This window comes from Lampris incognitus, chromosome 10 (assembly GCF_029633865.1).
Source record: "Lampris incognitus isolate fLamInc1 chromosome 10, fLamInc1.hap2, whole genome shotgun sequence".
NCBI classification, from domain to species: Eukaryota; Metazoa; Chordata; class Actinopteri; order Lampriformes; family Lampridae; genus Lampris; species Lampris incognitus.
Genome location: NC_079220.1, coordinates 39,658,900 through 39,683,930, shown reverse-complemented (window position 1 = coordinate 39,683,930; position 25,031 = coordinate 39,658,900). Strand labels below are relative to the sequence as shown.

Here is a 25,031-nt window from a genome sequence, read left to right as displayed (position 1 = left end):
TCTCTCTGGGACCATTATTAAATCCTTTAAGAGCAAAGCTATGGCACGCAACCTGTCTTCAGTCTAAATCTTCTTGCTTCAACTTTTTCTGGGTAAAAGTGGGAAAAAAAAGTTCTCAGAAATGTGATATATTTTTTTGGGTAAAACAGAAGTGCTAACTGTTATTTCCCCTTTTGCATACTCTTCAAATTCGTTCTCTTAGATGGGCTCTGAGGTGTCTGTCACACCCCGTTTAGCGAAACAAAACAAATAATAATAAGGGTTCTTCACGGAATAAAAAAAATCGACATCTTCGACACGAGTAACTTAAGCGTGCAACTTCAGCACAGAAAAGTTATTTTTTTCCCTTTTTTGATGATTTTGACATGACAGAGATGGAAACGAGGCGAAATTCCAAAAATTGGTGAGTGTGGTACTATGAAACACACATCACTTGATGAAGAGAATGAGAATTTACATCAATGTTCTTCCTTCCTAGTCTCATCCCTTTTCCATGCTCCAGTGTTTACAGCTGGCAAATTCTCTGTAAACAGAGTTAATTCATCTTTTGTACCTTCTGAACAAAAAAAGTCACAATTACATTAGATCGAGCAATTGAAATATTAAAATTAGTAATTATGTCATTAAGAAGTAACATTTGTTCTATGTATCATGTACAGTATGTTTGTGAGTGTGTGCACAGTACATGAGCATGTTTGTGTTCAATGATATCATATATCCACAAAATCTTAGTCACATTCCTTGGTGAAACAGCTCTGCAGAAGAAACCTCCTCCAATATCTGATCCCTGAAAAAAAAATACAACCTTAAAAACCGCAAAGGAGGCTTCCCTTCTCCAAAAAATAAAGAAATCCTCTTTGTTGTAATTGTTTCCAGAACAGCGTTTCTTAAACTGAGTTTTGGAAAGACAAGATTTTGCACCAATGTTCCCCCTCCAATGTCTCCCAGATGAAACCTAAATGCTGTAGGAGGTACTTTGATTGTTATCTGTCCATTCCTTGTCTGTCCACATATCATGCTACCCTTCAGTAATTCCATTTCACTGCAGGAGGGTGGAATGGGCAGTTAATAAGATACAGGAGTTAAAGGGTGGTATTAGGGTGATAGTTTGGTTGGTTTATCTTTGCTGGCATTTTCCATGGCAATAAAAATAGAGGAGGACAACGACGACAGGAAATATGGCGTTCAGTGGTATAATTTGGTGGTCTACTCAATGACCATGCAGTGGGGCAAGTGCTGGGAGTAGTAATTGAAGAGCTCATCAGTGGCACCAGGGCAGTTGGTGAGCTCCAGCTCCTCCAGGTCCTGCAGCTGGATCAGCCCTGACAGACCTGTGGTAGTCAGCAGAGGGCAGCCTAAGGGAGGAGGTAGTAAAAAAAAAAAAAAAAAATTATCACTCAGTATAATGACATGAATGAATGAAATAATGATGTATAATGTAAAAAAATGCTGAAATCCTGAAAAGAGCTCTGAGAAAATACCACCCTGGAAAGATACAGGGGTCGGGGAAAGAGAAGGAGAGACAAAGCGAGAGGAGAGAAGATGGATTTGAATATTGCTGGATTCACATAGACTATATTGACATGCACACATTATCTTGTACAATAGCTCATATCCCGGTTGAGACCTTATCCAGCTTATAAGCTGTTTACATTAATCTTTTATATTCCGCTTTCACGTATACCCATATTTTGTATCCCTTAATTAGAATCAGAATCACGTTCATTGGCCAAGTGTGCATGCACAGGAGCAATTTGACTACAGTACACAGCAGCTTCTGGCATTTGCAAACAACATTCACACAAAAAAAGAAAAAAGAAACCAGATGAAATAAATGAAACAACAGTAGTACATTGTATTCATGTATGCGCAACATGTTGCTACTATACAGAGTTTTGTTATGGTTGAGTAATCAACAACCTATGCCCATATCCATCCATTCATCCATCCATCCATCTATTATCCAGGCCACTTGTCCCAATTGGGGTTGCGGGATGCTGGAGCCTATCCCAGGAGTCATTGGACGGCAGGCGGGGAGACACCCTGGACAGGCCACCAGTCCATCACAGGGCTGACACATTAATAAATCAATCAATCAATCAATCAATTAATTCATCTTCAGCCACTTCTCCTGGGTCAGGTCGCGGTGGCAGCAAGCTAAGTAGGGCACTCCAGACGTCCCTCTCCACAGCAACGCCCTCCAGCTTCTCCTGAGGGATCCCAAGGCCAGACCAGACTGGACATGAAGTCCCCACAGCCAGTTCTGGGTCTACCCCGGGGTCTCCTCCCAGTTTGCCATGCCCTGAAAACCTCCAAAGGAAGGCGCCCAGGAGGCATCCTAATCAGATGCCCGAACCACACACAGCTCTCACTTTGGTTATACAAGGGCCAGATGGCTTGTAGCAACTGCCCCAGTACACCATACTCCTGCAGTATCCCGCAGAGAGTGCCCCAGGATACACGGTTGTAAGCCTTCTCCAAGTTCTCAAAACACATATAGACTGGCTGGTCAAAGTCCCATGCCCCCCTCAGCACTTCTGCAAAGGTAAAGAGTTGGTCCATTGTTCTACAGCCAGAACAGAATCCGCATTGTTCCTCCTGGATCTGAGGTTCAACAATTGGTTGGAGCCTCCTTTCCAGCACCCTAGAGTACACTTTCTCAGGGAGGCTGAGCAATGTGATGCACCGATAATTGGAGCACACCCTCCGCCCCGGTCCCCCTTTTTAAATATGGGAACCACCATCCCAGTCTACCATGCCACAGGTACTGTCCCCGAACCTCACGCGATACTGAAGAGGCGTGTCAGCCAGGACAGCTCGACAATGTCAACACATTCACACATAGGGAAACTTTAGTATGGCCGATTCACATGACCTACATGTCTTTGGACTGTGGGAGGAAACCGGAGCACCCAGAGAAAACCCACGCAGACACGGGGAGAACATTCAAACTCCACACAGAGGATGACCTGGGATGACCCCCAAGGATGGACAACCCCGGGGTTCAAACCCAGTACCTTCTTGATGTGAGGCAACCGCGCTAACCGCTAACCACTGTGCCACCGTGCCGCCCTATGCCCATATATACTATATTGCTTATATACTATATCACCCATACACTATGCTATATACCATACCACAACTCCGCAACCCATCATTCCAATATACAATGCTATATACTCCCCTATATTACACTATATTATCTTATGTACCAGAAGTATACATTATATATTCCCCTACCATCCATCTCACAACTACATACTATATGATATTATACTATGTTACAATCACAGCAATAATGCCAATAATTTGTAACCAGTTGAATCTGTATTTACAATTGTACATTTGTGTTGCACAAACATTTGTATTGTACATCTGGTTTAAATAGCTAGTGCACATCATAGATATGTAGGTGAGATATCTTCACCACGGGGGGCTATTTAATAGTGTCAAATTTGCACAACAGTAATAGTAATGATAATAATAATAATATTAATAATAATCCATCCATCCATCCATCCATCCATCTATCCATCCATTATCTGAACCGCTTATCCTGCTCCAAGGGTCGCCTATTGATGATGATGATAATGATGATATAATAATAATAATGGATTACATGTTTTATCTAAACACCCAATGTGCTTCACAGTGAAGGGGGGAAACTCACCTAAATCACCACCAATGTGTAGCACTCACATGGGTGATGCATGGCAGCCATTTTGCACCAGAATGCTCACCACACATCAGCTTGAATTGGAGGGGAGGAAATCATTGAGCGAATTACATGGGGATGGGGGGATGATTAGGTGGCCAGATGGAGAGAGCCGCCAGGTTGGGGATTTTGCCAGGACACCAGGGGACCACTACTGTTTGTGATTATTGCCATGAGATCTTTAATGACCACAGTGAGTTAGGACCTTGGTTTTAATGTCACATCCAAAGAATGGAGTAATAAGTGTCTATATGGCCTGTGGCAAAAAAAATGGTTCCTGTGTCTGGTGGTTTTGGTGCCCATTGCTCTGTAGCACTTGCCGAAGGGTAATAGTTCAAACAGACTGTTTCCTGGGGGTGGGGGGGTCTGTGCTGATTCTGCCCACCCGTTTCCGGGCTCTAGAGGTGTACAACTCCTGCAGGGTAGGCAGGGGAGCACCAATTATGTTTTCTGCTGTCATTACTGTTTGCTGCAGTCTGTTCCTATCCTGTTTTGTTGCTGCTCCAAACCAGACCGTGATGGATGTGCACAGGACACATTCAATGACTGTTGTGTACTGGCTCAACAGCTCCTGTGACAGACCAAATTTCTTCATTTGCTGCAGAAAGAACATCCTCTGCTGGGCCTTTTTGAGGATGGAGTTAATGTTGGTCTCTCACTTCAGGTCTTTGGCAATGGTAGTTCCCAGAAACTTGAAGGTTTCGACGGTTGACACAGGGCTGTTGGATATTGTGAGGGGGAGCAGTGCTGAGGGGGTGTCTCCTTAAAGTCCACTGTCATTGCCACAGTCTTGAGCATGTTCACCTCCAAGTTTTTCTGACTACAACAGAGCACCTGCCGCTCAACCTCCCATCAATTTGCAGACTTGTTGTCATCCTGGATGACAAACTTCATAACCCCTAAATTAAAACATCTTAATTGAATTCTAAACTCCAAATCTATTTTGCAACAAGAAACAACCTGTCATTCATCACAAACTTTGTGAATATCTGGGTTTTCCATCTTCACAGTGCAGGAAGACTGCATTTAATCAGTGGACACCACTCATTTTTATTACAACACCCCTGTCACAATTGTTTTATTTACTAAATTAGAGGCTTATAATAATAATAATAATAATTATTATTATTATTATTTCTTTCACGTTTCCTGTTGTACATCCTGCAGAGCCAGGTCCAAACTATTATTATTATTATTATTATTATTATTATTATTATAGCTTAAGGTACTGCTGAGGTGTGAAAATTATTTTTTTTAGCAAGAGATAGTGCTTGTATAGCCTAAGAAAGTAGCAGAAATGTGCGGAAAGTAGTTTTGAATGCATTTTATTGAATGGAAACAATATATCAATCTTGGAAATTTTTTGGGAACAGGTTTATAAACAACAATAATAGATAAGAATAAAGATAAGAATAAAATAAAACAGATACAAGACAAAAACGTGAAGGACATAAATAGAACATGGATAAATCAACTCTAATTAGCACATGTAGGACAGTATAAAATTAAGAAAGTGATATGGATGATCCGCTGTGGCGACCCCTAATGGGAACAGCCAAAAGTAGTAGTAGTATTAGGACAGTATGTAATTGTGTGTTTATGGACTTTCTGCAGATGTATTTTGCACATTTGCGGCATATGCTATTTGTTTTACAGTCCTTTTTTGGGGGGGGGGCAGAATTGACATCTCCCCCTCTTACCTGCCCCAGTTTGGCCAGCAGCTGGTGTATCAGGGCAAGATTCAGCCCCCGGAACAGCTTTCACAAGCGCTGCAGAGGCTGCTGTGCGGGAGAGGTGCTTCCTTCTTTCAATGTGTGGTTTTACAAATGCCTTTCCCAGCTGCTCCAGGAACACCCTCCTCTTTTTCTACTTATCAGACATCCAGGTAGGGTTGATCTTGTTCCATATCACGAAGGCACTGTATGAGGACACATCAGTGACATTATGGAAGATGACCAGGGGCCAGCGAGCAGTCATCCTCCTGCAGCTGTAAGTTCCAATCACCTTGTCCAGGTTGTCCAAGCCTCCTTTGTTGTGGTTGTAGTCCAGCAAAATGGCTGGCTTCCTGTCGTTACAATCACTGATGTCACCTGTTTTGTGCAGTGTGCTCAGGAGGACCACATTCTTGTTCCTCTTTGAAACTAGAAATTAGATTGGTGGGTGGGGGTGAAGGCAAACGTAGATGAGAAGCCCCCCCCCCCTTGTTGCAATCAGTGCAGGGGGGAGCTCAAGCTTGTTCTTTGTAACTGTGCCAACCATGGGGATCTTCATCTTCAGGAGTTGCTGGCTGAGTTTGTAAGAGATGAAGAAATTGTCACACGTGACATTGTGCCCCCTCAGTCCAGCTGTCATATCAAGGACAACCCGCATCCCCTGGTTCTTATCCAGGCCTCCACTGGTCAGCTTCCCCATGTAGATTTGCATCTTCCAAGCACAGCTGGATTGTGCATCACAGTCCACCCATATCTTGATGCCATATTTTGCTGGCGTACTGGGCATATACTGCCAGAAAGGACAGTGACCTTTTGACAAAAGAGATTAATTACCATCAGTAATTAGTATCAGTGTCACACAAAACAATCACATAAATCAATGATATTAAAGCAATAGCTAATAAAACAGTGAAAATCACTTACATTACAGATATGAAAATAAAAATGTACCTTTGAATGGAACCAGTTAATCATCCCCTGTTACTTCAGGCCCAGGGTTGGAGATGTATGGCAGACACTCCACCCACTTCTCCAAGACCTCTCTTTTGGCCACCAGTTTGTCTCTCACACCTCTTGCAGGTCTTGACTCATGGTTATCAAATCGTAGCATTTTTGAGAAAGTGTAAAAAACTTTCAGTGGCATTGTGGCACAGAAAATCGCACTTCCACCTCTCTGCATCCCAGAGACTAGATGTAGCCTCACTTTGTGACCTGTAAACACCTGCTAAGCCCTTAGATTAGCAGCAGATCAATGTCATCCAACCTTTTCCAATTGTTTCCATATTTACGGACACACTCCAAATTTGTCATCTCCAGGATGATTTTTTTCGATGGCTGGTGTGATGAACATGTTGAATGTTGAGGCGATGTCCTGGGCATGGGTAACGGCATAGCTTGTGGGCCATGGGTTCATCTTTATGACATTTTGTGCTGTCATCCTGCCCTGATTGTCATATGGTGATGAGGACTGTGTTATTTTACTATTCTTAGACATAAATGTCTCTCAGCTTGGGGGATTTCATCTTCATCTGAAGATGATGCATCATGGTTGTATTTGTCCGCATCTTCTTCTTCAGATACCTCGTCTTCTAAATTATTGTTCTCTTCTTCCTCCAGGACATCTGAAAAAATCAGATCTAGGACCTGTTGGGCGGTGAAACACATACTCATGGCTTGAGCAAGGAGAGAACTGGTGGTACCGTCACCTGCAGAACCTTTACTTGATTCTTCACCTACAAAAAAAGTATTAGTTTTGTCTGAGATCAATCAGTAGCACACATAATCCCAATTTCTCATTGTGTGTGGTGTGTGTGGGTGTGTCTTTGTGGTTTTTGTGGTATGTAACTGACTGCGACTGTGATTTCAACATGACCCTAAGACTGTTTTTGTTCCTATTTCCATGAGGAAATGTGAACAAAAACAGTGTTTCACTTTATCTAATGTTGGGGTCACTCTAGGAAAAGTCATCAAATTTCAGGTTGAAAAAAAAACATAATTTAGAGGGGTTTTTCTGCTGTTAAACACTATTACGGGTCATTGTTGACCCGTGGAACAACGCAAGGGCATTGATCTTTTCCATGTCACATGCTGTGTCACTTGCCAACTCACTGAACAAACAACAGCACTGATTTTATGCTGCTGTTGTACAGTTGGACCTTTGTTCTTACGCTGTACTGCTTTGACTTCCCGATAGGGAGCAAAAGCACTGTGAGCCTTCCCAAGCCTTGCTTTGATGTCCTTTTGTGCTGCATTGTCTTTACTGACAAGACTCCTCGACATAGTCAAGAGTGTCCCCATTCACTGTAACTGGTGCATCTGGAGAGGTATTAATGCAAATCACTTGGGCTTTGGAGGCAGTGATGTTCAGGCCTTCTGTTTGATGACTTGTTCAGTCTGCCAGTTTTCTCCTGCAGTTGGATATGCTTTGAGGAGAGAACAGCAAGGTCATCAGCAAAGTCTAGATCTTCGAGTTGTGAAAACAGAGTCCACTGGATACCCCAGGATATGCTGATTGTCTCTCTTATAATCCAGTCAATGGCAGTCAGAAAGAGAATGGGAGACATGGTAAACCCCTTCTGCACACCAGACTCCACGGTGAACCAGTCAGATGGTTTTTCATTAACAATGATCATCGGTTGCTCGCTCCTGCAGATTTCTCCTCTATAACATCAGGAGGATTCACCCATTCCTCACCGACAAGATGGCACAGGTGCTCATCCAGGCTCTGGTCATCTCGCTGGACTACGGCAACTCCCTCCTTGCTGGTGCCCCGGCGTCGGCCATCAGACCTCTGGAGCTTGTTCAGAAAGCTGCAGCTTGTCTGGTGTTCAACCGCCCTAAGTTCTCCCACACAACTCCCCTTCTCATGTACCTACACGGGCTCCCAGTAGCTGCTCACATCCAGTTTAAGACTCTGGTGCTAGCCTACAGGGCAGTGAAAGGAACAGCTCCTTCATATCTCCAGGCAATGGTCAAGCCCTACACCCCCGCCCGACCACTTCACTCTGCTGGCTCGGTACGCCTGGTTGCCGTGTCGCTCAGAGGCCCTTGCTGCCGATCGACCCGTTCACAGCTCTTTTCTGTCCTGGCCCCACAGTGGTGGAATGAACTCCCCACTGATGTCAGGACAGCGGAGTCGCTGCCCATCTTTCTGCGCAGGTTGAAAACTCACCTCTTTAAGAACCACTACCCTGTTACTTGTTCTTAGCACTTATTGTATTCACTCATTTAAAAAAAAAACTCTTTCTTGCACTTTAATTTAGCACTGGTTTTGCTCTTAGATGCTGGTTTCGATGCACTTATGACCTCTGATGACTAGTAGTTTTCCTGATTTCCTACGTTAAATGCACTTATTGTGAGTTGTTTTGGATAAAAGCGTCGGCTAAATGACTGTAATGCAATGTAATGATACTGCATTCAGTGATGATAGAACATACACATCAGAAGGGATTGTGTGTACTTCCCCTTGATCTGTATTGGGTATCTGAAATGGGGTGCCCTACAGGGTTTCCGCTGGTAACTTTTGCCACTGGCCACTAACTGATAACATTTTATTTTTGAGAAATTTACTGGACATCCATATGCACTGGGTGCATATCCCATTAGGGCATCTGTTCACAGTGCTCAGCACAACAAAAGTCACATTTAGATGATGGTAACTCATCTAAACAGAATAGAAAGTAACTGTAAATTTGTAATGAAATGAAGTTGAACATTGTTCTTAACATCATGTTATCAAAAGTGTGACCACACATTTTCTAAAGAGTAGGTCTTCAAAATTGTAAACTAATAATACAACGTGTCTAATTCCAATTGCCACTTTGTTTAGTGGTCGCTCTAAAGTTCTGCCTACTACTGATCACTTCAACAAGATGCTTACATTTGGTTTCATAACCATCAGATCACACTCTACAAAGCCTTTAACAAATAGTTTTGATTAGGTTATGTGAAACATGGCAGAAACTAACCATTTTCCTTCCCTTAAATGAAGCTTTCCCACCTGACTATAGCCCATATAGCTTGGGCAAATAAACAAGATGGGGGTGTTGCCTTAATATGTAAGTCTATTTTCAATTTAACTCATAAACTCAAAGCTAAATTCAAATCTTTTGAGGGTCTTATTCTAAGTCCATCTCCCTCAGCCACAAACAGACTCTGCTCAGTCCACATTATGATACTTTCAGCCTCCTGGCCCTTACTCAGTATTTTTTGAGGAATTTGGAGAATTATCTCCAGTCTTGTTACTCATGAGATTCCAATTATTGGCGATTACAACATTAATCTGAATAAGGCTGCTGATCATCTAAGTAAAGCCTTTCTGGCACTTGTTGATACTTTTGGATTCACTCCATTTGTTCAACAAGTCTTCTCACTGCAGTGGTAACATTTTGTTTTATCTAAAGGGATAGCTGTTTCTGGTCTGATTATTTTTCCAAACACATCTGCTGGATTCGGTCACTTTCTCATTAAATTTGAAGTGTTATTGGCCTGTCCTGTTAATGTCGGCACAGATGTAATTGCCACACACCATATTGGTCTGTCCACTGTAGCTGCATTTGCCCAGCAGCTGCTTGAAGTCTTGGCTCCTTTCACTGAAGAGACAGACTTTGTTGAAAATCTCACTAGTGAGTTAGTTGTGGCCCTCTCTAGTCTCCTCGATTCAGTTGCACCTCTCACTACCAGAGCTAGGTGACTAAAGAGGCCTACACCCTGGTTTAATGACAACAAACACGCTCTTAAGGGGGCCTGCAGGAGACTGGAACGTAAATCGCAAAAATCAAAATTTGAAGTTTTTTTTAATCTATCTTGGCATAAGCATTTATTGAAATACAAGTGTGCCCCATCTGCTGCGAAAGCAGACTTAATCAATATTAATAAATATAATCCCAGTTTTTTTGGATACTGTAGCTCAATTGACTAAAAACCAGCAATCTATTAACTGCTCACCATTCACGGCCAACAAATTTCTAGGCTTTTTCTGCAATAAGGTTGATGAGATCATCAACAAAACCAGTTCTTCAACTCAAGCTACTTCTACAGATCCTGTCTTACCAAATACAAATCTATTCAATTAGTCCCTAATAGTCCCTGTTATTACAGCTTTTGAGCAGTGGCAGCTGGTGCTGAAAACTTTTTTTTTTTTGGGGGGGCGCAATTTACCTTGGTGCAGCACACCTGGCAGCTGCTTTAATGTCCACACAGTCACAGAGTTATTAAGAAGGCCAATTTAGCCTATATATTTTATCAGGGTTCGTAGACGTTGAGTGATTGACAGTCGAGACGAGGCGTGGTGGTGGGTTTGAACATGATTGACAGCCACGATAATTGTCCAATCACATTAGATCAAAAAACAATACCAATAAAAGTGGGAGTGTCTGGGGCGCACATAACTGCGCCCCATGGAAAATCTGAAGTAACCAATTAGACAGCAGCTTCAGGTCACCTGCTCGGCAAAAGTTTGAGGGCTTACATAAGGTATCGTTTGGCCGGCGCCCCTCACCCAGGAAGTATACAGATAGAAATCAACCAAGTACCATTTGGAAAAAAAAATTAATGGCTGCTGACAGGCGCTCACAGACTGAAAAACACTTTTATTTCATAATTATTTGCATCATACAACTAAATTATATTTAACATATTTAAGTAGATTTTAATTTCTTGATATTTGAAGGTGGCGGCGCCCCAGTGGCCTGCACTGGCCAGCCACCACTGCTTTTGAGGCTATCTCTCTTGATACTTTGACTAAGCTTAAGCTTGTGTCATCTTCCAAACCAACTACTTGCCTACTTTACCCTTTACCAGCAAACCTTTTTAAATACCTCTGGCCTTCTTGTGACCTTTTATTTTTATTTTTTATGCCCCCCTCCCTTTTCCACCTCAGTAGCCTGGTAGCCTCTACTAAGGTGGAAAAGGGAGGGGGGCAGTGGGTTATTTCGAATATTACAGACAGTCAGGAGAAAAACTTGGAAAGTTGGCTTCAAAAAAAAGAGCCCACATGAAGGAAATCTGCTAGAAAACAAAAAGAAAGTGGAAAATATAGCTTAGATAGTTAAAATGGGGCATCTCTTTCCATTTATACTTTTGATGGATAAAATCACTTCCTTTAATGCAAATGGACTAAGAGATAAGATTAGGAGACAGCAAACCTTCATGGTATGTGAGTCTGATATTTTATGTTCGCAAGAGACACATTGGGATCAGGCGTGTGTGAGAGAGGTTGAGAGAGAATGGACGGGATAAATGTATGTGAACAGTGGTGGAGTCAGAACAAGAGGGGTTGCATTATTAGTGAAAAGAGGTATAGTTGAGTATGTTAGGGAATGTGTGAATGTAAGGGGAGAGCGATCGGGGTGTGTATGCACCGAATGAGGTGAGGGAGAGGTAAAGCGTTTTCTGGTTGTTTTTTTTTTTTTGTTGAGAAATTGGGAGGGATGGTTAGTGAGAACTAAATGGTAGTGGGTGATTTTAATTAAATGGTGTGGAAGGCTGGATGTGACTATGAGTGTGAGATTCGTCGAGAGGTGTGTTGAAAGAAGTGATGCGAGTTAAAAGGGCTGATAGACGTGTGGAGAGAGGAATCCAGAGGGGAGAGCTGTTTCCAGGAGACAAGTGGTGAAAGGGGTATTAAACAGGATAGATTTAGTCTTGAGCACGGAGACAAGCTAGGGGAAATAGAACACAAAGATTCGACACTTAGTGATCACTTGGTGTTAGGTTTTTTTTTTAAATTTATTTCTGGTTTTTCCCTTTTTCTCCAAATTTAGTGGCCAATCGATCCATATTTTAACTGAAACTCCCACCCTCGTACTGTATGCGTTCGCCAACTGCATCTCTCCGGCCGGCAGTCTCGAAGGAGACACCTCGCCACTTCCATGACAAGGCGACTCCAGGCCTAAGCACTGCTTTTTCCGATACACACAGGACGCATTCATGTGACGAACACAAGCCGACTCCGCCCCACTCCCGAAGACAGCATTGCCAATTATTGCTGCTTCATTGAGTCCGGCCATACTCGGATCTGACGAGACCGAGGCGCGAACCCCGGTCCCCAGGTGTCAGGTTTAAGCTTGGGCAAAAGTGTAGAGGAGGGCTGTGTGTGGTGTCTGAGATGAAAAACATAAGGAGATAGAGAGAAAGTGTATATTGAGAAGAAAGAATGAGAGTATGTATGAGAACACTGGGAGGTGGTGGAAGAGTGTGAAAGAACAGTTAAAGATATTATAGATTATAGATATAGATTATAGATATTATTATAGCAGAGGCAGAAACAGGATAGAGAGAAAAATAGAGAGGAGGTTAAATGGAGAGTTAACCAGAGAGGCAGAGAGGGCGGATAGGGAGGCAGGTTATGATTTAGGGGAAGATTAACAGAAAGGGATAGAAAAAAAGGTGTATGGGAGCAATATTGAGAAGCAGGGCTAGATATGTAGTTGAGGGAGAGAAATGTACAAGGTGTTTGTAGAAAAGACGAAGCAAAAGAAGAATTATTTAGAAAAGGGGGAAGGAAAGCATGGCAGGGAGATTACAGATTTTGTAGGGATACCTGAAAGTGTAGAATACACTACCGTTCAAAAGTTTGGGATCACCCAAACAATTTTGTGTTTTCCATGAAAAGTCACACTTATTCACCACCATATGTTGTGAAATGAATAGAAAGTAGAGTCAAGACATTGACAAGGTTAGAAATAATGATTTGTATTTGAAATAAGATTTTTTTTACATCAAACTTTGCTTTCGTCAAAGAATCCTCCATTTGCAGCAATTACAGCATTGCAGACCTTTGGCATTCTAGCTGTTAATTTGTTGAGGTAATCTGGAGAAATTGCACCCCACGCTTCCAGAAGCAGCTCCCACAAGTTGGATTGGTTGGATGGGCACTTCTTTGAGCAGATTGAGTTTCTGGAGCATCACATTTGTGGGGTCAATTAAACGCTCAAAATGGCCAGAAAAAGAGAACTTTCATCTGAAACTCGACAGTCTATTCTTGTTCTTAGAAATGAAGGCTATTCCATGCGAGAAATTGCTAAGAAATTGAAGATTTCCTACACCGGTGTGTACTACTCCCTTCAGAGGACAGCACAAACAGGCTCTAACCAGAGTAGAAAAAGAAGTGGGAGGCCGCGTTGCACAACTGAGCAAGAAGATAAGTACATTAGAGTCTCTAGTTTGAGAAACAGACGCCTCACAGGTCCCCAACTGGCATCTTCATTAAATAGTACCTGTTAGAGCCTGTTTGTGCTGTCCTCTGAAGGGAGTAGTACACACCGGTGTAGGAAATCTTCAATTTCTTAGCAATTTCTCGCATGGAATAGCCTTCATTTCTAAGAACAAGAATAGACTGTCGAGTTTCAGATGAAAGTTCTCTTTTTCTGGCCATTTTGAGCGTTTAATTGACCCCACAAATGTGATGCTCCAGAAACTCAATCTGCTCAAAGAAGTGCCCATCCAACCAATCCAACTTGTGGGAGCTGCTTCTGGAAGCGTGGGGTGCAATTTCTCCAGATTACCTCAACAAATTAACAGCTAGAATGCCAAAGGTCTGCAATGCTGTAATTGCTGCAAATAGAGGATTCTTTGACGAAAGCAAAGTTTGATGTAAAAAAAATCTTATTTCAAATACAAATCATTATTTCTAACCTTGTCAATGTCTTGACTCTATTTTCTATTCATTTCACAACATATGGTGGTGAATAAGTGTGACTTTTCATGGAAAACACAAAATTGTTTGGGTGATCCCAAACTTTTGAACGGTAGTGTATATTTATAGGTATTTATTTAGGAAAGAACAGATTGATGAAGGCAGCATAGGACAAGTGTTAGAGTCCAGGGAAATATGGTTTAATTTTTGAATTTTACATGGAGTTTGGAGAAGAATTAATGTTAGTGTTAGATAGATTATTTTTGGTAGATAGAAGAAAAGAAAGATGCCAGTTTGTAGTCAACAGGGTTAGTTAGCATTATTTACAAGAAAGGGAGTTGGAATAGATTAGAAAACTTAAGGCCACTTAGCATGTTAAATAATGATTACAAAATATTAGCAAGGGTGTTAGCCAACAGAATAAAGAGTTATAGGAATGGTGGTGGGAAGCACACAGGCTTACAACATTCCAGTTAGGAACATAGTACACACAATAAGCAGCATCAGAGGCACAACTGACTTTATGAAAGGGGACAAAGGAGGGATAGTTTAGATTTGAATAAGGCATTTGATAGGGTAGATCATAACTATTTATACGTGTTAGAGAAATTTGGTTTAGGTATCTGGTAGGATGGATCAGAAGGATGTACGACAGGGTAGTATGTTGTGTTAAAATCAATAGTCACAGACGCATTTAGGATAGAGAGGTCAGTTAGGCAAGGATGACCGCTGTCGACTCCGCTGTACACCTTGTCAGCAGAACCGTTAGCGGCACTATTGAAGGGAAATGATAGGATTAGGGGCATAGAGTTACGAGGAGGGCTGGTGAGTTTATTTTATCAGTATTGTGACCACTGCCCCTGGTGGATTGGTTCTGGGTTGTTCTGTTCACCTCTATTGTGTTTCAGGTTGAGGGATGGCTGGTCAGACCTGAGAGGATACACCTGGGCCCGGTTGTGTCCTTCAGCATAAAGCTGCAGCCAGCTTTCAGCCTGTGCGCTCTCACTGCCACGCCCTTTTAGCAAATACACCCACACATGCACTACCTTACACCACTCATTTACTGACGCACACATCCATACTTTATTGTACTGAGTTTATCCTTTTTTTGTAATAAATCATTTTGATTTATTGAACTGTTTTGATGTGTCCCCCTTTTTGGTTGTGCCCTGTGGAGCCAGGGGTTGTAACAGTATGCAGATGACATGACAGTTACAGTAAGAGACAGAGAAAGTGTAGTTGAGATATTAGATAGTGTAGAGCTGTATGGTAAGACATCAGGTGCTAAAGTAAATATAAATAAGTCAGAAGTTATGCATATAAGGGCAGGTAGAGAATTAAAAATAGGATTATTTCAGTGTGTTAGGTGTGAATTTAGGGATAGAGGATAAGTGAGAGATACAGTACAAAGAGATAATGACTAGAATTAGGAAGATGTTAGGGTTTTGGAAACTGAAGAGGGGTGAAGCTGAAAGGGAAGCCGGCTTTGAATAGATTAGTTATGAGTACGCTTGTGTATGTAATGAATGTGGATGTGCTTGAGAGAGTGTTGAAGGAGGTGGAAAGAATGGTGAGTGAGTTTCTGTGGGATGGGAAAAGGGTTGGGATAGCAAGGGAGGTGATGATAAATGAGTATGAAGATGGTGGGTTGAAGTTAATCAATTTAGGGGTGAAAAAGAAAGCACTCGGGGTGAAAATGATGGTAAGATATTTAAGAAAGAAGAGGGATCACATATGGTAGATGTTTTCTAAGGGAGGCACTGTATATATATATATATATATATATATATATATATATATATATAGTGACTTAAATGTGACTACTTTATAAATATGTATATATATAAAGTGAGAGTGTATGTTTGTATGTTCGTTTAAAACTCCAGAAATACTCATTGTAGAGCAAAAAGAAAGGTATCTTTAGAATCAGCACTTTCCAGGGATTGAACAGTTCGAAAAATATTTAAAAAACAAAGTAAAAAATTTGATTTATTTGCGAAATTGAGTTTATTTTGCTCACTCTGCTTGTTCTTTTACTGTCCCCTTACAACAGTTCCTGTCTTCCATCCATCGTCTCACAGTGCCAACCGAGTGGCGATTGAGTGTGGTGTCCACAAACAAAACAGCTCTCCCATTAGTCATGGAAATACTAGTATGTCATTATGACTGAACTTAGCGTAAGTGACTTTAAACATTTTCCATCTGGAGACGCAAGCAAAAAACAAAAACGTGACCTCCAGATGGACCACATACAACTTAAAAAGAATAAAAACCAAAACAAAACAATGAAATTGAAATAATGGAGCACAATTTGGTGGGGTTTAAAATGACAGGTTAGGCTTCTTAGACTCTGAAATTGCAATTGGTTATGGGGGACATTTGATTGTTGATGTTTACCATAAACCAACACAGACTTTTAAAATGATTGAAGTAAATCTTTCTGCTCCATGTTTGTCATATGGCCAGTTGTATGCTCTGCCTCCAGAACTGGTAGTGCAGAAAAGCTTTCTATCCTAGCGCAACATGGTTTACCCTGAGGTGCTTGAGCACTGAGCGATATATACACATTGGCAAAGAAGCTTGACGAATGGATTGAAAATTATGACTTTTGATAATTTTTGTTAATAACATTTGTTTATTTGACATTCGTTTATCACATGTATCATATCATAAAATCATATCATAAATTATCCTATATTTCATCTTCGATTATATCGTAAAGATCAGATCGTGTTGGTTGTTTTGTGAGAACATTTTCACTGGGCAACGCCGGTTACCTCTGCTAGTTTATAAATAAGGTGAGTGTGGGGAGAGTGGAGTGTATATGCAGCTGAAGTAAGGCACGTTGAGTGGAGTATCTGAGTTTTACAAGGACATGCTGGGAGCGTGGGGATTTTTTGAAATGTGTGCAGTATGAATGTAAGAATGTGAAGCAGGCGTGGGAACAACTGGTATTTCTAAATCCAAAAATCCCAGTTGAGTGGAACACAATTTATAAAAGGATGATTTGGAGAGGAGGGTTAGGGATGATAAGGGATCTAGTATATGTGTATGTACCAGGGTTTATGAGGGCTCTGGTAGTGGTAGATGAAGTGAGGGGAAGGGATGATGAAACAAGAATGGGAACAGCAGAGAGGATGATGGGATAGATCAAGGGGGGATACTGAGATGATGGGTCAGTATGATTGAAAGAGAGACTATGTTGGATGAGGTAGGGGAGATAGAAATGTATGTGGGAGAAGAAGAGAGGAGAGTGAGTCTGATGAGTGTGAAAATGATAGTGATGTAAAAATGTTTAAGAGGGAAAGAAGACAGGGGACTAGCTGCGGAGAAAGTGTGGGAGAGGGTTATGAATGATACGGTTGTAGGGAGGATATGGAGGAATCTGAGAGTGAAATGAAAGTGTTGAAAGTGAATATTTTTGGTTTTATTAAGAAACAATAGAGCATTCAATAAATAATAATTAGCAAGTGTGATGTGAATGTGAAGAAAGAATGTGATGTGTGTGGTGTGGGAGTGGAAACATTTATGCATGAGTTTGTTGAATGTTGTGAGCTGGAGGGGCACATGTTGAAAATGAAGGAATTAATAAGTAGATGTTGGAGAGGTGAATTTGTTGAGAGAATGGAATGGAGAGAATAGTGGTTGTTTTGGGGTGACTGGCAAAGTGAAAGGATGTAATGTAAATTTATCAAATTATGTTTTAAGCCATGCAAGGTTTGCTGTCAAGCCAAGGAGGAATATAGCCCATTATGAAAAGAGGAACGCTGATGTGTGGAATATTTTTAAAAGTAAAATGGAAAAATATGTTAATATGTTGTATAGTTATGTTAGAGAAGAAGAATTTATTAGTGGATTTGTGGAAGGGAGCACTTTTATTGTGACTGGGGAGGGAAGGAGGGAGGACGATGTTGGGTTTTGGTTGAATGGTATGGTTTTTTTTGAGTGGGATGGTGTGGGGATGGTGTGTATTTTTTTATTAGTATTTTTTGCTTGTTTCTTTGATTTGGTGGTGGTCTGTTAGCAATACTGCATAGCCTTGTTTCAGTGCTATCAAGTTTGGGTTTTGATTTTGCCTTGAAGTGTTCTTTTTTGTTTTCCATTCCATTTAATTATCCAGGCCGCTTATCCAAATTAGGGGCACGGGATGCTGGAGCCTATCCCAGCAGTCACTGGGCAGCAGGTGGGGAGATACCCTGGACAGGCAACCAATTTTTGTTTAATAACACAATATTTAAGAAAGTGTAACAATATCTATTTTTTTAAAGGTGGAGAATTTACTTTGTAGGACCAGTTGTGTAGAAATGGACTGAATTTCTTCAGTCAGCTATGTTAAATTTAGGCTCTTGGAAAAAAAAGTATTATGGAAAATAATTAAGACGTTGACATCATGATTTTATTCTTGCAATTATAAATGTTTACATTGTTTATTTTCACATTCTACATCCCTGGTTGAATGCGCGAATCTTTTTGTATGTTACTAACTTTGCAAATAAAGAAGACAAAAAAGAACTACTGGCATTGCTCCCACCAGTTTTAAGACAGCTGTGTGGTCAAACCTCTACTTAAGAAACTACACCTAGACCCAGGGTCTCTTAATAACTATCGGTGGGTCTCTAATCTTCCATTCTTTTTTAAACTATTAGAGAGAGTTGTGTATCAACAACTTTAAACCCATATAGAAGAAAAAATATCTTTATGAACCTTTTCAATCAGCTTTCAGGGCCTGTTGCTCCAATGAAACTGCTCTGACCAGAGTGGTAAATTATCTTCTACTTGCTATGGACTCTGATTCCACCACTGTGCTTCTACTATTGGACCTCAGTGCAGCCTTTGACACCATTGATCACTGTATACTATTAGACAGAATAAATTGTAATTTTGGTGTTTCTGGCCTAGCTCTCTCTTGGCTTAAATCCTACTTATATGGAAGAACCCAATCTGTCTGCTGTAATAATATTATATCGAAATTACCTGGCATTAAATATGGTGTACATCAGGGCTCGGTTCTTTGCCCTCTACTTTTCTCTCTTCATATATCAATTATTGGCCATACGCAGTAATCAAATTGCATCCATTGCTATGCAGATGATACTCAACTGTATGTGCCTATAAGGGCTAATGATTGTACTCAAATTATAATCTAGAGGCCGGTTTGGCTGCTGTGAAAAATCAGATGTCACTAAAAGTCCTGCTTTTAAATTTAGATAAAGTTGAGATACTGGTCATTGCCCCTGCTAGACACAGACATCAATTTGATCAAGTTACAGTAACATTTGACAACTCTGTGATTTGACAGTGTGGCAGCCGAAAAGGTTTTTTTTTTTTTTAGGGAGTTGTTCCTTATCCAATTTGAAGGACAGGATGTTGTAAAAGGTTGTTGTATTGCTGTAAAAAAAAAAAACCTTAAGGCAAATTCATTGTTTGTGATGTTGGGCTCTACAAATGAAAATGACTTTTATTGAAAAACAAACATTTAAGCCTTACAGCGCTGTGTTTGCAACTGTTCCCCAATCCTCTGTGAATAGTACACATTGTCATTGTAACACTAGTTAATGGTCATGGATATTTGCATATGAAACCGGTGTTGTTTTCTGTCGTTATGCCATTGTATTGTTTATAAGGGTGTAGTTAGCTGAGACTGAAGAAGTCACTTACATGAGTGATGAAATGTTTCTCTTAATAAACATTGTGTCCAGATGAACTGATTCAACTTCCTGTGATTTCCTTACCTGGATTATTGAGAATGCATAAAGAAATTTAAATGACTAATTACAAGACAATTAATGAGCGAACACAATATGAGATAGCTCTCTCTAATTTAGACTAAGTTGTTTGCGTTGGACCATGGCCTGCTCAAAGTAATCTGCACCTGCTGAAAAACCCAAACTGTCCAACTCCACTGAACAGCTTGCAATAGGCATAAAATTTGTAACTTTTCCTACATGCAGGCCACTTCTTGAGGCAGTCTTTATTCTGTTTCGGAAAGAAAAATACCCTCCGAAGCTGTGCTGAAATGTAATCCACTGTATCCATGAGTGTTGACATCACAGGTGCCGCAACATCACCAAATACTAGGCCTATATTTGACTTTGACGTTTTGGAGCACATAAAAAAATGTATAAAAAAGTAAGGCATTACTTTATAAAATACAAGCAAAATAGGCATTCATTTTAATTGCATTTTTTTTTCTCCTTAACAGTTTAACCGGGGACAGTTTTACTTACCAACTTGTGTTTTTATTGGCCAAAATCCAATTATAGCCAGCTAACAGAACTGATGATGCCCTACCTTGACCCCCTGTTGATTCAGAATAGGGAGTCCATGGAGGAAAATACTGTTTTCCATCTACCAGCTTTTTGCACAGAATTAAATTTCACCAAAATCATAAACTGACTAAACATAGTTTACGATTAGACCTATAAAAACATTCACACAAATAAATCATATTTCTGGTACAGTTTGACTATGCATGAATTTATAGTCTAAATTAGTCTAAATCTGAATTTGCTGAATTTACTCTAAGCTGATTCTTAATCTAGTAGGCTGGACATTGATTTGGACATTGATTGAGCAACCAGATTTTGTGGAGCCCTGAGCAAAACAAGTGGTTGAGAGCAGCTGAATACAGTTTACAAATAGGAGCCAGGGGAAACCAATAGCTTTTTAACAGCTATCCATAAGGTCATCAAGCACTGCTAGTTTGGTTCCTTTAGAGAGCAGCTTAGGCAATTGGACCATTGGTGGAATAAGCAACATTTCACTGTCTGAAAGATTACAGTTAAATCTAGAGTTGACTTTGTCTGAGGCTCTATATCAAGTCAGAGAGTTAAAGTAACAACAGGTGATGATGTGCACAGATAGCCTAAAAGCTTATCTTGCGACAAAGGGGATCCCCTGTTTGTTTGAGTATTGACTGGGTGAATAAGAGTGTACCTGCAAGAGACAGTAGTCGCAGACTCCTCATTCCAAACAAATGCTGTAGCCCAAAGTCCTGCACCTGCATGCACATGCACACACACACACACACACACACACACACACACAGAAAAGATCTTTCTCATGTCTCATGCAACTGATCAGACTGACAGAGTGAAATAGTGATTTACTGACTGAGTAATAGTGAGTGAGTAAGACACATAATGGATAACTGTTAGGTTAATGTTGAATTTTAGTTCAATGTTGCTGTAAACTGTAGTGTACAGGATTAATAACATGGCTATCAACTAATCAGAGAGCTGGATCAGACCTGCCTGTTTAATAATACAACTTTTCTGATATGCAAACCATACATAAGAAAATGCTAACAATGTGTAGAGATGTGTAAACAATTATGCCATTATTACTGACCACTCAAGATGATAATTATACTCTGACCCTACTATCCTGTGAATAGTTATAGTTAATAAGCTAATAAATGGGTATACCTTTAACACGTTGAAAGAGGAGAATACTTTGACTAACTGCAGTTACACAACCTTATGCACGTGTATGTGTGTGTGTGTGTGTGTGTGTGTGTGTGTGTGTGTGTGTGTGTGTGTGTGTGTGTGTGTGTGTGTGTGTTAGCACCTGACAGCACCAGCGCAGATAGAGGCTCCTTAAGGAGGACATGGTAGACAGGTACCCAAGGCCAGTGTCTGTAATTCGCACACACCTTAAACATGACAATAGACTTTAGTCAAATTCACATGGCTTCATTGGCATAACGTAACAATGTCATTTAGTCACCATATTGATTAACAGATCTAATGGGCTTCTTTGGGCATTTTAAAATCAGAACAGTTCCTTAGAAAGCCTCATCATTCCTTTCCACATGGTGATAAGGTATGAGGTCTGTTGACAAAATATATTCTGTACAGGGACACAGCTCTCATATTATTTATGTATCTAAGACAACGTTGCATAGCTTGCAGTTATGTAGCAAATTCTAAATACTGAAAAAATCACCAATGTTTTGCAGTTATTCTTTCTACAGGCATACTTTGCTTCAATAGTGCTGTATCCATCATAGCTTAAGGGAGCTGAAACAATATTTTTTGGCTCCAGCAATAGGCACATTTTCATATTCAAATATTGTGTATACTTTATGATCAATGGTCACAAATTCAAGTCCACTGCATCAAGATGTTGATCTTTCCGCTTATATTAATGCATTTCAGCTCATCTAATAGTGAGCTTGACCCAGAACAGCAATTTTCAGGTGAAAAAAAATGGCCACAACATAATGACAAATTCAAATTCTTAAGTTCAATGCCTGTTTACATACTTACTCACATTAGTATTGTTGCTGAAAAAGGATAGCTTTTCAGTTACACTTAGTGAGTGTTTTAACCTTACCTCAGCAAAATGTAATCATTTCATAAGAAACCAGGGTTATGCATGTAAATACAGGTCTAGGAATTCTGCACAACTGTCAGAGATGGTGCTTAAGCTCTGTATTTTCTCCATCTCACAGTCTTTTGATCTTTGTTTTAATCTTCTTTTTTCGTTCTTATGTAGTGTAAAGCAGCCTTGGGTTCCTTGAAAAGTGCTATTTAAAACTAAGTTGTTGTAGAACTTCACTCTTCACACTAGAACCTGACTTGCACCATGCTGCAAACAATTTCTTCCTGTTGGCATACAATGAGAAGATGGTAGCCTGTGAAAGGACCTATCAGAGGCTTTCTGGAGTGGGTGTGGGTCCTTAGAGGCCTCACACAAAGCTGTCAGCAATCCAGGTTTGGATACCATATGCAACCTTCCAGCTGTGATAGATGGTTGGTCCTCATCAGAAGGTGCCATGGCACCCCATCAAGGAGTCTGAGCAGTAAAGGAAACCATGGTCTTCCTAGCCAGTTTGAATCCACTTGTGGAAGTCTGTGGTTACCTTATCGGGCCCTGCCTAAGGTCACCGAGAGTGAGGGAATTGAAGGAAAGGCATAGAAACAGCTGTTTGGCCATGTATGAGCCAGCGTGTCCTGACTGGGTGTCTCTGTTAAGGAGAACTAAAGGGTGCAGTGTGTTGTCCCTCCTGAGGCAAAGAGGTCTACATCTGCTTTGCCAAACTTGCACCAGACCTAGTTCACCAGATCTGGGTGGTGTCTCCAGTCTCCCAGGGGAGGTCTCTGGCGAAACAGAAAATCTGCCACCTGAATCTGCATGCCAGGCAAATGCATGGCTTAATAAATGGGCGAATGCGCAGATGTGAAGCTGCTGCACCCCATGTAAAATTGCTGCTAACCTGTTTTTCCCTCAGTGGTTCACCTGACAGACAGTGGAGGTGTTGTCTGCCAAATAAGAACATGCTTGACCCTTCAGGACTGGCTAGAAGTCTCAGTACTAGATACACCAATCTAAATTCCAGCACGTTTATATGCTCAGTTCTTTGTTGCTTGCGCCACAGATACCTGACTGCCCTAAAATGTCAGACTCCTCCCAGTCTGACATTGTCATCTGTCTGTCATTTGCACCAGTTCCTGGTGGGATATAATCCCCTCCAAGATATGGCTTAGATAGGCCCTTCCCCTCAATGAACTCAGAGCCAGGACGCAGTGCCCATCTAATCTGATTCTTGTTTTCTTGTGCCACTTGGGGTCCAAGTGCAAACCATTCAGCCAGACCTGAATTGGACACAAGAAAAGAAGGCCCAACAGTGTCCCTGCTGATGCTGCAGTGAGCATGCCAAGCAACCAAGGGAAGAGGCCGTATCTCAACATCTTGTTCCCATGGAAACGATGGATCAGGTTGAGTATGGCCACTACACATCTGGGGAACAGGTAAATTCTATTAAATTGCATAGCATATGAAATGGCAGGACCGTTAGATACCTGTTTAAACCTCAGAGAATGGGGATTGTGCAAACCTGACCTAATTTTTCACAATTTAAAAGTATATGGAGTAGAACTCTCCTTGCTGTGCATGGGTCTCCAGTTGCTAGATGGCATCCTTCTCCAAGTGGGAGGCAACTTCCTGGCTGTGGGCCAAAGCCTTGATCAGATTGTTGGCCACAGACATGCTGTTCCCTTTGAGTCTGGTGTTGGAACTGTAGCTAGTATCCCTGCAGACAGTGTAGCCACTACCCAGTGATCTGTAGTGTGGGACTCCCTGCAATTTGAGTTTTGCTGGGAGAACTATCCGACAGCCTGCCACATGGCATCACATGGTCTTTTATGGCCCGGGGGGGGGGCACCATATTGCATGATGAGGAGCAAAGTGAACTGTCAGACCTGGTGAAGCACAAAACTCACTGTCAAAATTAACCTGCCAAGCTCCCTGAACATAAAGACAAATGCCAGCAGCAATGCCTCACTCACTGTCTGCACCACAACATCACCCACTGCCTCTGGAGTCTGGAATAAAATCAGAACAAGATGGGACATTGGTTTGCTGATGCAGCCTGTATGGTCTGTTATGTCATAAACTCCTTGTAATGTGTTTAACTGTCAAATGGCTCTGTGGCAGAAGACAGTGGGCATTTGCTCTGAGGGCTTCATTGAGGGAGACTATGAGGAAGGAAACTCTGAGTTGATTGAGGGCACTGTGTTTATCCAGTAGCTTCCCACATCCTGTATAGCAGCCAAATGCCTGCCATTTGTATGGTGGCAGTAAGATTTTGGGTCTGCCAAACATCAGTGAACTTCCTCAATGAAATTGAGAGTCCCTCCTTCAACGTCTAAGGCTGCAGATTGTTGGTCTTGCCTGAAAAACATGATGTAAGGAGCAGTCTGCACTGGGCTGCTTTCCTGCCCTAGTGAAGCCAAAGCCACCCATATGGCAGGCTTGATTGTGGCCTGCTCTGCCCCAGTGTTCCTCAGTGTTGCACACTCCATCCCAACAAATGATGTTAGATACACATGAGGTAGCCTCCTCCTTCCCCCCTTCCTGTTCGTAAAACTTGGTGCAGAACATTGGTGTAAATGTTACAGGTCCCAGGGTGTTGGGATCCCATGAGCAGGTAATAATTGTGGACAGCCTGTTAGGGACAGGG

At 41.3% G+C, this 25,031-nt stretch overlaps 1 protein-coding gene across 1 annotated transcript in view; it reads right to left on the bottom strand.

Annotated features, from left to right (window-relative positions):
- Positions 1 to 1,181: 1,181 nt before the first annotated feature.
- The window catches only part of fbxl16 (F-box and leucine-rich repeat protein 16), a 267,781-nt gene continuing 243,931 nt past the window's right edge, over positions 1,182 to 25,031 (bottom strand). The window contains exons 5-7 of the mRNA XM_056288272.1: positions 21,635 to 21,719; positions 21,002 to 21,065; positions 1,182 to 1,355 (exon numbers count right to left, since the gene is read on the bottom strand). Of these exons, the coding sequence (XP_056144247.1) occupies positions 1,207 to 1,355; positions 21,002 to 21,065; positions 21,635 to 21,719 (298 nt within the window). The 3' untranslated portion in view covers positions 1,182 to 1,206. The remainder of the gene's footprint in view (positions 1,356 to 21,001; positions 21,066 to 21,634; positions 21,720 to 25,031) is intronic.